At 40.5% G+C, this 17,663-nt stretch overlaps 1 protein-coding gene across 1 annotated transcript; it reads left to right on the top strand.

Annotated features, from left to right (window-relative positions):
* Nucleotides 1-1,395: 1,395 nt before the first annotated feature.
* On the top strand, nt 1,396-17,611 carry LOC133988326 (semaphorin-3F-like). Its single transcript, XM_062427951.1, has 18 exons — nt 1,396-1,868; nt 3,768-3,904; nt 6,880-7,040; nt 7,194-7,256; nt 7,372-7,491; nt 7,694-7,787; nt 7,901-8,020; nt 8,140-8,285; nt 13,467-13,581; nt 13,684-13,753; nt 14,013-14,157; nt 14,252-14,474; nt 14,563-14,651; nt 14,758-14,799; nt 14,925-15,082; nt 15,172-15,239; nt 15,340-15,467; nt 15,990-17,611. Exons 2-18 carry the CDS (start codon nt 3,793-3,795, stop codon nt 16,371-16,373), a joined length of 2,238 nt encoding a protein of 745 aa, XP_062283935.1. The 5' UTR covers nt 1,396-1,868; nt 3,768-3,792; the 3' UTR covers nt 16,374-17,611.
* The last annotated feature ends 52 nt before the right edge of the window (nt 17,612-17,663 follow it).

Raw genomic sequence — 17,663 nt, 5'->3', positions numbered from 1 at the left:
TTTGGTTGGCCTAAAGGGATAAAAGTCTACCTCACATTTCACATTACCTATCCATTAGAGTAGAAGGTCGCCCTGACAGAGCTTTGTGTGGACCAGGGAAAAAAAGAGACACAGTGTTTGTTTTCTAATCCACGTAGCCTGTCTCCATAATAGAAAATCTATCCATCACGTTGGAGGTAACAGGGGTGTTGGGCCACTATTTCCTGCCCTTGCTCTCACGTACACAGAGCCAAAATACCCACTTTAGCTGTTGCTATCTCGTCAGCACGTTGAGGCAACAGTGGATGCATGCTGGTCAGATAAGCCCACAGGATAGTCCAGTAAGCGATAGGGATGACGTTAAAAACATTCTCAGGAATCGGTGGGAGCTGTGTCTGTGTGCTGATGTCCATGGCCAAAGTTTGAGAACACACGGAAACCTGAACTCAGCACACACTTTTGACTCATTTCCTCAGCTGGACACAGAGGGATACCTCCTGTGGGCCGGGAAACAAAGACTTCCTGTTGGACACATCTTGACACACCGCTGACTGTAGATCACAACTGGCTGATATCCAACTTGAGATAAGGTTACTGCCTACATACTATGTGTCTGTGTGAAGATGAATCAAACCTAAAAATGTGCATTAAAGATAACTTAAAAAAAAATTTAAAAAAAAGTTTAAAAGAATTAAAGCTTTTCTGTGGCTTGCCAGGAACTGCCCTCCTATGTGACCTTTTACACACTGACACACCACATTGCCTCATCTGTTTATTTTACTGTCTTTGCTGGGCCATTGCTCAGAATACGTTCACCCTCTGTCTTTGTGTCTTTAGAGCACCATACTGCGTCAGAGCTTACCACAAAGCCAGTAATGATGAGAGCAGCTCTAAAAGCAGTTTTAATTTCAAGGCTCTGTTAACAGGATGGATGTCCTTTACGTCCTGGCCGCCCCACTACCCCCAACACCCACCCCCCTCCCAGTTACTTTGTCACCGTTGTCATGAGTGCTGGAGCCAGCCAGAGAGGAATCCCTGGAATCTTTTTCGGCTGACCTGGCTCTCATGTAGAGCTGAAGAGTAATGGTGACAATGTCCAAGCGACAGGCTCGACCTCTCTTTAATAGTGAATTTCAGTCCCCTGCATCATGCATAAGGAGTCTGTGGCCCTCCTGGTGCACGAGAAAAGCATTTATATAAATCAGTGACTTCAATTCCCATCACCATTTCACTTAATAATTAAGCTCAAATAAACTTTCCCAACAAAGAACTATTAAACTGACATGGGTTGATATCAATTTACAGCTGATTGGAGCAGTGTGTGTTAAACCCACCAGCAGCGACAGGGTTAATCATACCCATATGGTGTACCAAGAGGTTTGGTCCAATGCTGCTGTGGGCCAACAGGAGAGGGAAGGCTGGGTGGGGGAAGAACAGAAGGGAGAGGACAGCAGGGCAGACACTCTCCAACACCTGCACCTGGTCACTTGATTTACACTCAAACACCTTCAAACTCCCCCTGAAGGATCACTGGACCAACATCTTGATCGCATCATTGTGATGGTTGCTGCCATCCAGGCTTAAAGTTTTGGAAAGAGAGGAAAGGAAGCGTTCAGGGATCAGCTGTGTGTGTGTGTTTTTTCAGCTTTTTTATATGTTGAATGGAATAAAAGCCGTCGGTTAATAGCGACTGAATAGGCAACGTTTTTGGGGTTTTTTTTTAACTCAAAAGGGGAATTTGCAAACCTATCGGATTGTTTTATGCCTGCGCAGCGCTACTGAGAGAGATTTTCCAATCCAGCTCCGAGGCGCAAAACGCGGGGAATGCAGCAGTAACATCCCGCAAGTTTGGGATCTCAGAGGCATACCGAGAAAGTCTAAAAGCAAAGGTAGGACCTTTAACTCACGTCTGGCTTAACTTTTAACTAATGTTTGGTTACTCTGTACCGGAATCTGAACGGTAGATGACTGAAGTACACACATTTGTTCGGGTCCTATTTCTGGATGTTGAGTTCACAGGTAAGTGCGCACCCGTCCGTGGAAAAAAAAGAACAAGGTTAAAGGAATCCTATAATTATTTCTTTTAAAGGGAAACCATATATGATTATAGCAGAAGTTGAATCTGTTCTGCAGTGAACACCCAACACAGAGAACCAGTAGAAATACCATCACTTATACGAAGTAAAATAAGGCTATCTGACAGCGAGCTGAACAGACACATTATAATGTTATAGTCATATTTCCTGAATTATTTGAGATATTTAAAGGGTTTTTAATTAAACAGTATGTGTCTATCTTTATTTAAATAATGGCATATCTAAAAAGATAAAAAATAAAATAAAAAATAGAACCTGAAGTTTACTTCATGAGGTAGACCAAACCACAGACATTGTGCCTTTGTGTTGCCTAGCCATAAAAAAAGATTAAAAAAATTAACTTCATCACTTGATCATCTGCCCATTTCATTACTTGACTCATAACATCTTTGTGGTAAAGTTTATTCATCTAGGTTATCTTTGTTTTGTTTTTTTAATCAAGTCAAAGTGTTCCAGTGTTGTTTTAATGGTTGTTCATTTCCTCAGGCGACAAATACCTGTGACTCTTCATAACAAAAAAGTGTCCACATCATTTTGATTTCACATTTCATGGTGTGTTTTTACAATAAATACACAGTGTTTTTTTTAAATGTTGTTTAGGAAGGACTGAAATCAAGCTCCCCTAGTGAGCAGATATATGGCAACTGTGTGATTATGCCAGGAAGGCTGTGAGGCATTCAGCAGTGGCTTCTGTTTTTCATTTTCTAAATGTTCAGCTTGCCAGTCTTTTCAGTTTCATCAGCATGTTGTGATTTCCCATTTTACAACATCATTTTCATATAAAGTGTCGCACATAAATGAAGGCCTTCTTGCGAAACGTAATGAACATTTTGTGAAATCACACTAGTTTTTCCACCATGAATGCCTTTCCTAAAAGCCCTTGTTTCGAGGCTTGTACCATGTGCCACTAGAGGCCTTGGCTACATGTATGTCATGAGGAAAAGAAAAGCCCGTGGGATGGCTTATAGCCCGAGCAAAGCACACCTTCAGGGAGACAATTTAATGGATGCTATGGACTCAGCTTTTAGTATTCATAATTTATATGGGATCCTCTCCAGCAAAGTGCAGATGCATAATGAATGCTTGAGTTAAGGTCTAACAGTTAGGCTACGTTTCAACACCCCTAAACTGTCAGAAATTGTTTCAGCGAGGACTACCTGTTTCTTTGATCTGTCATGTATTTCACTCGTCAACTTCTGAAAGTGCGTAGACGTGCTTTGTTGAAAGACAGAGACAGAGAGTCAGAGGGAATCACTGATGGGCACCAGGGTCTTATTTTACAGTTTTTTTTCCAAAAATCCAAATTAAATATATGTTTTAGGAAAATGAAATATGGTTAATAAAATGTACAAAATGCAGACAAGAGGACATTAACCTCCTTTTTTTGGTGACTTTTTCCAAGCAACTGAGCTTGCGAATGCCATTATACAGTCTTAACACATACCTCACTACATTTACACTTTAAATAAATAATAGGGCTGTCATATTTTCCAGAGCAGGTGTGAAGATTTGGACGTTGTTCTCTCCTGCCAAACTATACATCTCTCCTTAGAAGCTGCAGGCCAAACTTCTGATCAGAGAGATCAGAGGAAGAGAGAGAGTCTCTTGCCTGTCCTTCCTTCTTTTTCTGTCTCATATTTCTCATGGGGCACTCTATAATAATAGTTCATTCCTCTTTCTTTTTTCGTCCAGATTTAGATCTCTGTGGGCTACCTGCATGACTGTTACCATGACAACATCTGGAGCCCAACTCCTCCTGTTGGCCTTATGTGTTTACAGAGGCTCGGGCCTGCAGCAGTCTGCTCCGCGGGTTCGCCTCTCCTTCAAAGGTGAGCTCCTACAGATTAACTAAAACTCTTTTGACAGGAGGGATCAGCATAATAGTTTCTTTTACTCTTTTTGGTTTCTCCCACTAAGTCACTCAGTCAGTCAGTCACTCACAAACTCACGCACACACCCACGCATACATCCACAGCACCGGTATGTTTCCTCTTTATACATATGTAAAGAACGTATTTCCTGCCGCATGTCAAACAGTGCAACGCCGAAAACAAAAGGTGGATATTACGTGTGGTTTGTTACTGGTGGTGCCCTTCAAAAACTTCTCTCCACACCCTAAAACCCACACGCACTTCAGTCTGACCTGTCGTTTCTTTTTCTGGTTTTTGATGTCAGACATGATGACACAAGGAAGGAAACACCTGAAATGTGATCAGTAGAGCCAAATGATATTGTAGAAGTTTAATGTTTTGGCCGCAAGGTGTAAATTCAAGATGCGGGCACATAATGTTTTTAAAGTCTTTTATAGGCATTTGGGATTTTCCCATGTAGTCTGCTCCCTGTCCGCAAACTCTAAGAGCAGAAGATTCACGTTACAAATATGTGCATGACACCTTTGATCGAAACAATGCTGGATGATTACAGTTATTTCTGCATCTCTATCATGTTGTCACTTCAATATCACCGCACTTGTGTACACTCTCCCAAACGCACACACGCACACGTCACACCTGAATTACCTGTAAGTAAGAATTAAAGGTGTGAATCAGATGTAAAATATTCTTTGCTTTCATGCGGTGCTGAGGCAACACGTTTTGCTCCGAGGTCAGGCCCAGGCAGCTGCTTAGTGAGTTATCTTGTTAAATTGCAATAATTCAATGAGAAACATGGCTTTTTTTTATGATTTAGCAATCTTTACAAGAGCCATCTGAAGTAGATTAGAGGTGAGCTAATCATGAGATCTGTGGTTGATAAGCAGTTGAGTCGACATGCAGTGCTGCTTCGAATTCAGCTGATTTAATAAGACTGAAAACAGCTGTTTACATGCTGTACGTGGCCGTTGTGTGTTTCACAGGAATGGCTTCACATTTTTGTATGATCTTTTACACTAATCTCCTTTCAGTAAACAGCTTATACACAGAAATGTGTCTGTAGGAGAACGCACAAAGTAGTAGCCCAACTAATTACACAAGTTTGGTCTTGAACTTGATCATGTTCTTCCCTGTGAAGGATACAGGAATTCACATCTGTACTTTCCAGTACAAATTCATATAGGAGCTGGTCCAGAACAGCTGAGAGGTGTTGAATTATTCGATTCCTGGTGAGGTCTTAAAAGATAAAGCAACCACATTCACAAACCTCAGTCACCCTTCCCCCTAATACCAAACAAAAAGGAGAAAAGTTGGATTTACTCCCCAACTGTTTTCTGCCACCCCAAGGATTTATTGTTCATTGTTTGTGACAGCGAGTCTCTTTGTTCCCAGAGGCGCCTGTGGAGGAGGTTTCGGGACGGCTGGGGGACATGTGACTCTCTTGAACGAATGAGCCAGCTTGAGTGACACTCTGGGGTACAGGAGGCCCGTAGAGGATAGAGATCTTGTATTGTTTCCCATGTCACTGGGAAGTTGTGTCAGTTATTCGCACTTCAAAGGGAGCCCCATTCGATGGAATTAGTCAGCGTTGTTAGAAAGCAAAATGTGCAGTGTAATTGAAGCCACGATTTAGAATCTCATGCCCTCATAGTGCTGTCACCAGTTTGTCCATACTTGAGATAGGCTTGAGACAGGTCATTAGGGCCTTAGTGACAATATGTTGTCAAGTTGTAACACGAGAACTTATAGTGACCTAGTCGTCACTTCATACTTGAATCGTATGTCCTTCCCAGTGTTTCCCTGTCAGTGTCAGAATGTTGTCAGGGGATAAGTGTTTGCTGAATGTTTGCCAGATGATGGCAGTACATTGTTTGCTATTTTTGGAGAATGGAGACATGTATAGGGGTGTGGTGTTTCTACATTTAGCCTGTTCAGTGAATCCACTATGGCCTAGTGGAGTTTGGCCAGAGGCTTGTTATCCTGTGTTTACCTCTCAGGAACAGAACCGGACTTCTAGCCACCTCAAAGACTCCATCCCGTGTTGTCCGGAGATCCGATTGCAAAGGTTATTTTAGCGGCACCTTGACTGCATCCTGTTAACAGTGACCTCAAAAGAAAGAGGGCAGGCACTTTGATGTAAATAAAGATAGTGCTTCTTCCTGAATCCCTGTAAGCCAGCTTCTGAGGGTCTCTGGAAACATTTGTCATTATATAAGCCTGCTGTCTTTAAAATGCATCTGCCATGTCCCAATGTGGTACGCACATATGGTTGTCGATATCTTACGCGTGCCACTGATGTGTTTTGTGTGTGTGTGTGTGTGTGTGTGTGTGTTGCTTTTTATGGGTTTTAAAATGATGCAATGAATTGTTGGATGGAATAATGGAAACAAGTCACACTCAGGGGTAGAGTGCAGCGCTGAGTCCATTTGTCTCGCAGCTGATGAAAATTGTTCAATCAAAGCTTTCAGGAGATGAAAAAAAGGAGAAATATTTTCCGCTGCAGCGTGTCCTAACAGGTTACGCTCTGCTGAACACAATCCTGATCTTAAGAATTAGCTGAGTTCCACTGACCGTGTTTCCTAAGGGACCCGCTTTTTCGTCTAACTCCTGCGGGCATGCGGTGCCTTAAACTCAATCAGACAGTCAGGACACATAAAATATTGAGATCTTAAAAGCGAAAATGTTTCTCAAAATGCCTGAAGTTGAGTTATATTTAATCAGTGACACACATTTTCCAGAAAAGAAGTGAGAAGGGTGTTGTTCAAGGGACCATAAGTTCAGCCAAGTCAGTAATGAAACATGTTAAAGGCATAAAGGGAATCATGTGAATAGATTTTTAGAGGTAACCTTTGCTCCCCCTGCTGGATAAAAAATAATAATAAAAACAAATGGGTTAGATGATTTTTAACAAAACTGCAACACTTTTCTAACAGAGCTAATGGACACACGGGCAGCACGGCCCTTCAGTTTCTCCTTCAACACCAGCGACTACCGCATCCTCCTGATGGACCAGGACCAAGGCCGTCTGTATCTGGGGAGCCGGGAGTACCTAGTAGCTCTGGATATGCACAATGTCAACAAAGAGCCACTAATAGTGCGTAAAAACCCCAACAGCTTACTTTTCCTTAAATCCAGTCTGTTATTTGGTATGTGACATTTAGTCTGTAAAATGCAGTGATCCCTAATAATCCAGTATTTTCGGGTGTCTGCTTTTCTCAACACCCCCCCCCCCCCCCTAAAAAAACAGATCCACTGGCCAGCATCTGCCAAGAGAAAGGGGGAATGTCAGATGACAGGAAAAGGAAGACAGGTGGGATTATTGTTTACATCCGGCTCTTTCAAATAATCTGATACTTCTGCTTTCAAGACGGGACAATGACGACGATGATGTTTAAATTCCATTTGTCTTGCTCCTCTTTGTTCAGGGTGAATGTGCCAACTTTGTGCGGATGATAGAGCCGTGGAACCGCACCCACCTCTACACCTGTGGAACGGGGGCATACCAACCTATCTGCACATTCATCAACAGAGGCTGGAGGGCAGAGGTGAATGCAAAGACATTTACTGTTCTCCCAAGTGGGATTTACAGCAGAAATCCCTCAGCAGTAGGCCTGGAAATCTTTGTCCTGATAAATATTTCAGGACTACAAACTGGGACACTGATTTGTTTATGATTTTCATCATGCTCCCTTGTGACATTTAGCAATCTATTTTTATGCATACACTCCTTCTAATTTGCCTCCACAGGACTACCTGTTTAGGCTGGTCCCTGGGTATGTGGATTCAGGGAAGGGAAAATGTTCCTACGATCCCAAACAGGAGAACATTGCAGTTCTAATCAGTAAGAAATGCTTCTTTTTATAGGTAGAAAGAAAATCTTTCAACTAAAAATATCTCATTCTACTGAATCACAAAATCTCTCCTCTTTATTTTCTTATTTCCTCACCACTGCAGATGGTAACCTATATGCAGGGGTCCACATAGACTTCATGAGTACAGATGCTGCTCTGTTTAGGACTATGGGAGGGAGAACAGCAATCAGGACAGAGCAGTACGACTCCAGGTGGCTCAACGGTGAGTAAGTGTGGGTGTGAGGAGGTAAATGTTGCTGATTACAGGTTATGGTTCCTCTCATTTTATTTGACAACTACTTCCCTCAATCCCCTCTCTGTTTATCTGGTTTTATCCTCCAGAGCCTGTGTTTGTTCAGATCCAGCAGATCCCTGACAGTGCAGAAAGGAACGACGACAAACTTTACTTCTTTTTCCGTGAGAAGACTCTAGATTCCAGCGGTGGGGCAAGCCCCAGCATTTTAGCCAGGGTGGGAAGAGTGTGTCTGGTGAGCCGAAACAAATTATATCTACTAGCAAACACTACAGTACCAGTCAAAAGTTTGGACATGCCTACTAATTCAAGGGGTTTTCTTTCTTTATTTACTTTTTATTAATAGGTGTGCCTTTTCAAAAGTTAATTAGTGGAATTTCTAACTGTTTTAGGGAGTTTTTAACCCTGTAGTTTGAAATCTGTTTTTTTTCACACAGAGAATAATCCAAGCAAACCAGAAAATCACATGGGCAGTAGCCTACATATGCAGAAAATAACAGACAAGCACAAGAAAGCATCAAATGTAATGAGATGTTTGTCTAGACGTGAATTGGGGGCAGAGAGAACAGCGCTAACAACCATTTACACTGGATTAATAAGATCAGTATTAGATTATGGGTGTGTGGTATATGCAATATGTGGCTTTGAGGTTGTGTACATGTGCATTTAAGACAACACTGACATCAGCATTGCAGGTGGAAACTGGAGAAATGTCAATAGAAATAAGGAAGACACAGCTTTCACTGAATTTATGTTTTCATTTACGGGGACATTGTCAAGATCATCCAACACAAGGCACCTTAAAGCCTTGTTGGGGAAAAAGAGAGGAGGGAAACAAACAGTTTTGGATGGATTGCTACATAAAAAGCAAGATAGATAAGATTATCTCAACTAAACATGAGTCCAACAGTAACATTAGCAGCAATACCATCTTTGGTACTTCCTTTCCACAACAAAAATAAACATTAAAACAGGTTTTTCTTGCCACAATCATTCCTCCTGTTCATACTGACCATAAGAAGGTGATTTCATAATGCACTTACTGGGCCAAAATCCACAAACCTCCTGCTGTGCAGAAATATATTAAAAAGTTTATCTGAAGCTAACATGAAGCTTCAGATAAGGTTGTCCAATTTAATCAGATCAAGTAGATATTTTCCATCTTTATAGCCTAGAAGCTTCTCTTTTTGTTAATGTTCTACTGCAGATGGACTTTGATGTTAAAATGACTGTAAATATGGCAGATATCCACTTAACATGACTGACTCATACTGCTCAGTCAGTCAACCAAATCTTATTTGTATAAAACTTTAACATACAAGTTCACAATTTGTAATTCAAAGTGCCTCAGTAAGACAGAGCAAATGCAAATTAGAAAACAATTTGAAACTAATGAACATAAGAAATAACAAATTATGAAAATGTAATCAAATAAAATGTATATAAAAACTATAATAATAAAATAAAGTGAAATAAAAAATTAGGTTAAAAACTAGATAATAGAATAAAATTGAATAACATTTTGCACATTAATACAATAAAATAAGTGAATAATTAAAAAAATAAAATGTATAATAAATGTGTGTCTATAAATAATTCTCAATGAAAAACTAGAGTAAAGAGGTATCAGCACATCTAGTTTAGACTCATGTAAGCTTCAGATTAACTTAAAAATACATTTTTGAACAAAATGACTATGTGGACACACTGTGGATTTTGGCCCCCGTCACTTAGCCTACATTTGAAGGGGATCTTTTAATAGCCAGTGTGAACATGGAATGATTACAGCGAGGAAACCCTCTTTATGTGTTCATATGGGGGCATGACAGTTGTTTTAAGACGCACTTGAAAAACTGTGAGCCGGTCTGAGTAAGACAATTTCTTTTTCTTTAAAAAAAAAAAAAATTAACCCTTTACATACGGTTCATATTCTGACTCATAATTACCCTCTACACCAATTCATAAATTCCTCAACAGTCATTAATACATGTTTGATAATTTTTTCTGTTTGATTAAACTTATTGAAAAAAGACATTCACAATCACTATTTTATCATCCAGAACACATTTGAATGCTGATTTTTGAATTTTTTTTAATAAACACAGGTACAATTTGTACATTTCCACATAAAAATGTGTATCAGATGCACACAGACAAAAAAAAGATGCATTTTATTTCCATTTTTGTATACTGTGCGTCACATGAGGAAAATCCGGCTATAAGAAATGTGTATATGGTGTTTTTACAGCTCTCAAATGTAAAAACGGGTCAAATTAGACCCAAAACAGTATGTAAAGGGTTAAAATAGCATCTTAGATGAGATCTCAGATGAGCCACACTCCACACCAGCTGGTGGCGGTAATGCACCATTTCGTTATTAGCTTGTAAACCTCAAGAAGAAGAAGCGACCCAAAATGCGTCAATACAGGCCACGTGACACTGTCCTCCCCGCTTATTGGTCAGATGGTGTCTGGGGCAGGTAAACAAAAGAACAAAAGGTGCTGAAGGAGCCGACAGGAGGAAGAAATCACATCTGGGGAGGTGCTGAGTCTAATTTATACATCAACGAATAGCAAAGTCATAGCGAAAAGAATGGGAGGAGGCCAAAGACTGTGTGGTATTTAAACAGGCTGAGACTCTGTGCGCTGGTTGGTGAGCATCCGGGTGGCACTGAAAGACGCAGCATGCATGAAGAAATATAAGAAGTTGGAAGTGACAGATCAGACATTGGAAATCAATACTCATCGCGGAACATCGTGAAACCACAAAAAGCTGCAGCAAAACACGTGTGCTGTGTCCAGTCTGCCAGTAAGCTGAATTTAAAAGGAAGAAAGGTCCTGCAGAAGAAGGCCTACTGGGGAAAAAACAACGTCGCACTAGTCCAGGTCGGATCTGGAGTATTTTAAATTTAACTCGGATCAATTTCCCACCACCAACCAATCGCACTAAGGTGGTAAAAACCAACCAGAGTCCCATTCAGCTGGACTAAAAAGCGCAAGAGAGCTCTGTGTTGTGCACAGGTGGTGTCTATGTAAAGCACAAAGCCTTATTCTGCTACTGTTTTAACTCATATTATGGCAAAAACCACTCAACTAAGTAAAGAGAAGCGTCAGTTTATCATCACTTTAAAAAATGAAGGTCAGTCAATCCGCAAAATCTCAAGAACTTTGAACGTGTCTGCAAGTGCAGTGGCAAAAACCATTAAACGCTATGATGAGACTGGCTCCCTTGAGGACCGCCCCAGGCAAGGCAGACCCAGGGTTACCTCTGCTGCGGAGGATAACTTCATTAGAGTTATCAGCCTTGAAAATCGCCAGTTAAAGGCGACTCAGATCGGGGCCCACATCAACGCCTCCCAGAGTTCAAGTAGCAGACACATCTCAACATCGACTGTTCGCAGGAGACTGCATGAGTCAGGGCTTCATGGTCGAGTTGCTGCAAAGAAACCACTACAGAGGAAGACTAATAAGAAGAAGAGAGGTTCTTGGGCCAAGAAAAACAAGGAGTGAACATTAGTCAAGTGGGAATTGTACTGTGGACTGGATTTTCCCACTCTGAAGCATGGAGGAGGAGGAGTGATGCTTTACTGGTGACTCTGTTGGTGATTTACTCATAATTTAAGGCACACTTAGCCAGCATGGCCACTACAACATTCAACAGCGACACACCATCCCATCTGGTTTGTGCTTAGTGGGACCATCATTTGTTTTTCACCTGTACAAAAACCCCAAACACATCTGCAGACTATGTTAGGGTTGTCTGACCAAAGAAGAGAGTGATGGAGTGCCACATCACCTGACCTGGACCCCAGCTGAGATGGTTTGGGATGAGTTGGAGGCAGAATGAAGGAGAAGGAGCCAACAAGTGCTCAGCATATGTGGGAACTCCTTTTAATACTGTTGGAAAAGCTTTACAGGAATCTAAGATATGAAAGATATTTTGTTTTGTTAAACACTTTTTTTTGTTCACTACATGACTCCATATATGTTATTTAATAGTTTTGATGTCTTCAGTATTGTTCTACAATGTAGAAAATAGTTTTTTTGTTTTTTTAAAATATAATATATATAATATATATATTAAAGAAAACCCATTGAAAGAGTAGGTGTGTCTGGTACTGTATATGCAGCTTGTCTTGTAATATGAAATGCTTCAGACATTTTAAGCTATGACATCAATATTCTTCCTTTTCGTCATTAAAGTTTTTATGTTAACCTTTCCAATATAAACAAAACACAAGCCACAAAACAAACATCATAAAACAAAATAAAATGGGCAAACCAAATTAGCTGCAAGTACAGTAAGAAAGAAACCATAAACTGAGGAGATGAATAATAAATAAGGGGAGGACCTATCAATATATACAAAATAAATGGGGAGGCACATTTTCCTTACAGACATCAGACAGACCAAACTTAATAAACTTTCCTTGATAATTATTAGTCTACAATTGTAGATTTAAAGCAGGCAATGTCTGGTTTTGCCTGACTCTTCCAGTGGTGGAGAACAATTTTTGAAGCAGCAGTGCAAGTCCACATTTTTGTTTGGATGTACCCGGTGGTCACTAGAGACTGGTCTCCTCCTAATAAGGACAACTGGGGAGATAATGGCCTCTGCAACCACTCTCCAGTTACTTGTTTCCAAATACGAAAAACAAAATAACATTTCCATAGTAACTGAAGCAGAAGTACTGGTTTCATTTTTACCCTTCCAACAATAATTGTCATCCATGAGTCCCGTTTTTGTAGATTAATGTGTTACAAATGTTCCCATATTCCTCTTAAGTTTTCACAGCTACTCTACAGTGTTTGCCTTCATTTTATAAAAGACCCCATACTGATTGTTCACTTCAAGTTTAACTAAAATAGGATAATAGTTAGTTCTCCTTTTTCACTTAATATAACCTCCAGACTGCAGCTCCTTATTTGTAGATACCTCCAAAATGACCTCTTGTCTGCTAAGCCAAAAATCATTTTAAGCTCTTGAAAGGTTTGAAAAATGTTGGCTCTTTACAAATCACTAAGTTTCATACTATTCTTATCTAACCATGATTCCCAGAGAAGTTCTTTCCCCTATTGGGATTAATGGTTTCCAAATTGATGAATACCATTCATACTGAGTGATATGTAACAACTTGTGAGCTTTTATCCATGTCTCTATGGAATGATCCAAGATGGGATGATGATTAATGCTTGGTACATTTTTATGTGACAGTGCCTTTATTGTCCCCAAGGGCCAAATCTGCATCCATGCCAGTTGATTAGTATTTCCATTATTCTAATGTTTAGTTAATGTTATCATTTTAAATGGTATTCCACATAACTCTACATTTGGTAATCCCAGCCCTCCTAAATCCCTGTAGTTTATCATTTAAGAGTGTTAATTCTGGGCTTGACGTAATTTCCTTCCTGTCCAGAATGATGAAGGAGGGCAGAAGTCTTTGGTCAACCGCTGGACGACGTTCCTGAAGGCTCGCCTTATCTGCTCTGTGATAGGCGAAGATGGAGTGGAGACGCGATTTGATGAACTGAGTGAGGCCTCAATAAAAACAAGCAATTTGTTTTAAAATGACTGCATTTTAATTTCAGCTGCTTTTACTATTGTGTTTGATTTGTGTGTCATTCGTCTTGCAGGGGATGTATTTATTCAGCCTACACAAGATGAACGAAACCCCATGGTATATGCTCTCTTCACTACAGCTGGGTGAGTTGATGTAATATAAAATATAAAACATTCAGTTAAATAAGGCACATTTACAACTTCAACTGTGGAATTTCAGATTTCAAAGAGTGACCTCTCAAAATACTTACTTGAAACCTTCGTGCTAATAAAGGCCACTGAATTAAACTTTTTTTTTACACTGTTAAACATTTTTGTGGCTGACTCATGCTTTAATTTCATTGGTTGGGTGCAAGCTGTCTCCTACCTCTACTCTTACCTTAATTGTCTGTTTCTGTTCAAGCTCTGTGTTCAAGGGCTCAGCAGTCTGCGTGTACTCAATGGCTGATATCCGCAATGTCTTCAATGGGCCATTTGCTCACAAACATGGTCATAATTACCAGTGGACAGAGTACACTGGCAAGATTCCCTACCCACGGCCAGGAACAGTACGTTTCAGTCATGTTATCTCTAATTTGATGCATTTAAATAACATTTATACAAACCTGTATTAAAAGAAAACCTCCCGTTTCTTCCACCCAGTGTCCAGGAGGAACCTTCACTCCTGGTATTCGCTCCTCCAAAAACTTCTCAGATGAGGCTGTGAATTTCATCAGAGCCCATCCCCTCATGTACCATCCGGTGTATCCTATCCACCGTCGCCCCCTGGTGGTGAGAACTGGCGTGGACTATCGCTTCACTGCCCTGGTGGTGGATCAGGTGGATGCCGTGGATGGACGCTATGAGGTGCTCTTCCTGGGGACAGGTGAGACAGCTGAAGGTCTGACAGCTGAATGATTATAAACAAATTAACAAAAAGGTGTAGATGCTAAATTTAACTCTCTCACTTCCAGATCGAGGAACTGTTCAAAAAGTTATAGTATTGCCCAAAGACCCGACCAACATGGAGGAACTGACACTAGAGGAAGTGGAGGTTTTTCGGGTATGTCAGAATTTATGGTTCTGTAAAAACAAAAATACACTTCTCTCAAAGATGAAGTATTACTGATATGTCTTTTTTCTATTCTATTTTTTCTATCACCTTACAGACCAGAGCACCTGTCAAAACAATGAAAATATCTTCTAAAAGGGTAAGTATTTTGTTTGTTTTTTTCAGACAAATCTGAGTGATACACATTTCAGTGTGTGTGTGTGTATCCAAACCAATTCCTCATAACCACGCTGAGTTGAGTTTGTTTTGCTTGTGTCTCCGCAGCAACAGCTGTACGTGTCATCAGACGCAGGGCTGACCCAGGTGTCGCTGCACCGCTGTGGTGTGTACGGCAGAGCCTGCTCTGACTGCTGCCTGGCCCGAGACCCCTACTGTGCCTGGGATGGAGAGAGCTGCTCTGCCTTCACTCCATCCACCAAGAGGTCAGAGACATCTCATACTTTCACAGTGCACTGTTCTTAGACTGTGAGGATGTGTTAAATTTAACTCTTTCATCTGATCTTTGTCTCAGGAGGAGCAGAAGACAGGACGTTAAACATGGTGATCCACTGAGGCAGTGCAGGGGCTTTAATGCCAAAGGTATGACATTTCTTTTGACAGTTTAATGATAGCATCAAACTATTATTTTTGGTTTGTGTAAAGCGGTTTTCACTATTTTATTCTCTCTGTATCTGTGCAGTGGAGAAACGTCTGAGAGAAACAGTGCAGTTTGGGGTGGAGGGCAGCAGTACCTTCTTGGAGTGTCAGCCTCGCTCTCCTCAGGCCACCGTTAAGTGGCTCTTCCAGAGAGAGGGAAAGAGGAAATTGGTGAGGAAGAATAATTATATTTTTCTAAATGTTAAAGGAATAGTTTGATATTTTTGGAGATGAGACTTTTCACTTTCTTGCTTCCCACTCTCATATTTGTCGGTAAATGTGTGTTCAGCAGAAAAATAATCTGGCACCAAACCTCCTGCATGTAATGCCATATTTGCATTAATCCATATTAAATCAATGAGATAAAACAGTTTTTCTTGGTGAGATGTATATATACTGTTTGATGGATAATGTTACTTTGGGAGAGAGCAAGACTAGCTTTTTACCCTTGTGTCCTGTCTTTATGCTAAGCTAAACTAAGCTACATATGTACTGGACAGATATGAGAGTGGCATTTTATCATAAAACTTTCAGCACACAAATGAATGAGCTCAAATCCCAAAATGTTGAACTATACTCTGCTTTAAGGGGATCAACCACTTGCCCGTTTGTAATCTGTATATAAATTCAAATTCAGTTTCCTCTCTTTAACTTTCCTGCTGTTTGACTCCTTTTTGTTCTTTTCTTCTGCAGCTCAACCGTGCGGGAGGCGTTCTGAAGACCAACCATGGTATCCTGATAAAGTCTCTTAACCAATCAGATGCAGGGCTCTACCACTGTCTCGCCACTGAGAACAACTTTAAACACACAGTGGCCCGTGTGGCGCTGCGCATCCTCGATCGAGATATCGTTTTAGCTCTCACCGATCAAGATGAGGACGAAGAGCCAAAAATTCGCCAAGCGGGACCTTACACGCAGTCATCCCTTGTCTCCACTCCCTTCCCAGCCGAGATCAGACTGATTAACCAGTACTGCCAGTCCTACTGGGAGCAACTCAATCCCAAACAGCAGCAGCAGCAGCAGCGCAAACGCACCAGCCGCAGGCACACAGAGAGCCAGGACCAAGGCCTCGGCTAGAGGACGGGACTGACACCGTCCAACACTGGCCTGTCTGGACTTTATGGTGGACTTTATGTTTGACACGCATGTTTGTGCATCACCTCCATGCATTAGGCAGGTGACGCTGTCATGCTGTACTATACTGTTGGTTTTGTGTCAAGTGTCAGCCTAGTAAATACATATTATGTATATTTCACATCACTGATGACCACATTCCAAAAATTACTGTACATTTTTTTGATACTGATATCTGTCAGGTATCAGTTCATGTTAGTTTGACATAGAAAACAGCTTACAGACTTGATACTTAATTGATCACCTACCACAGGGATTGTTTTAAAACTTTTTCCTCTTGGCGCATCATGGTGCTTGTGGGATCATGTCACCATCTGGGACTTGAGAATCACTGTTCAACTGTACAACACTGATTTTAGTGTGAGAAATGTTTTTTAAAAATTGCAAAATTGTGCATGTTTGCTTTACTTTCTGTCTTCCAGGTTTCATTTTACAACAGCTTGTTTAAATTGTGGAGTTTTGGCAGCTGATTGCTAAATATCAGTCCTCGAATGCACCAAGACGGAAGAGTTTTCAAAAAACAACTGGATTACCATGCAGTTCCAATTTTACCATGACAAAAAAAACAAAAAACAAAGACTGTTCATTGTTTGATTTTAATGCTGCATTGAACTAAAACCAGCTGCCTGGAAAAAAAGTAATGTTTTGGAAAGTAGGTGGTGTCATGTAGGTATATGCAACATGTAGTTAATGGGCTACAATATGCAAAACCACTAGTATGGTCGTTTTAATTATCTTGAAACAAAAATGTAATATATTGATTGTGAATATAATATATATGGTCATTGGATTACTCTTGTATTGTATGAAGATAATATGATGGTATAAATGCATATGTTGCATGCATATCTGTTGTTGTTTGTTGCAAGTTGTACATTTTACTGTTGTTCTGTTCTCAACCTTGGTGTGTAATGATGTTTGTAAGGTGTAATGTTTTCTGTTAAGCTAATTCCATTGGATGTTGTCATATAATGGCTCCCTTACTGTCATGTGCTCTATAGTGACCTACAGTATGTGAGTGTTGAAGATATGAATAGCATACAGTGTTCTTGCAGTTATGCACTTTGTCGGTGGTGGTATTAGAGGGAATTTGGGATGTTTGCACAGATGTATGAGTAAATGATACAGGAACATAATTTTATATGTACAGTATGTTATTATAAAAATGGGAATGAAAATGGCTCAGATTTAGTATTGATTGTTGGTGTTCTGTCATATGCTGTATTTCTAAAA

Source organism: Scomber scombrus, chromosome 10 (genome assembly GCF_963691925.1).
Source record: "Scomber scombrus chromosome 10, fScoSco1.1, whole genome shotgun sequence".
Taxonomy (NCBI): domain Eukaryota; kingdom Metazoa; phylum Chordata; class Actinopteri; order Scombriformes; family Scombridae; genus Scomber; species Scomber scombrus.
The sequence above is the reverse complement of the archived record's forward strand: the minus strand, read 5'-3'. Positions and strand labels throughout refer to the sequence as shown.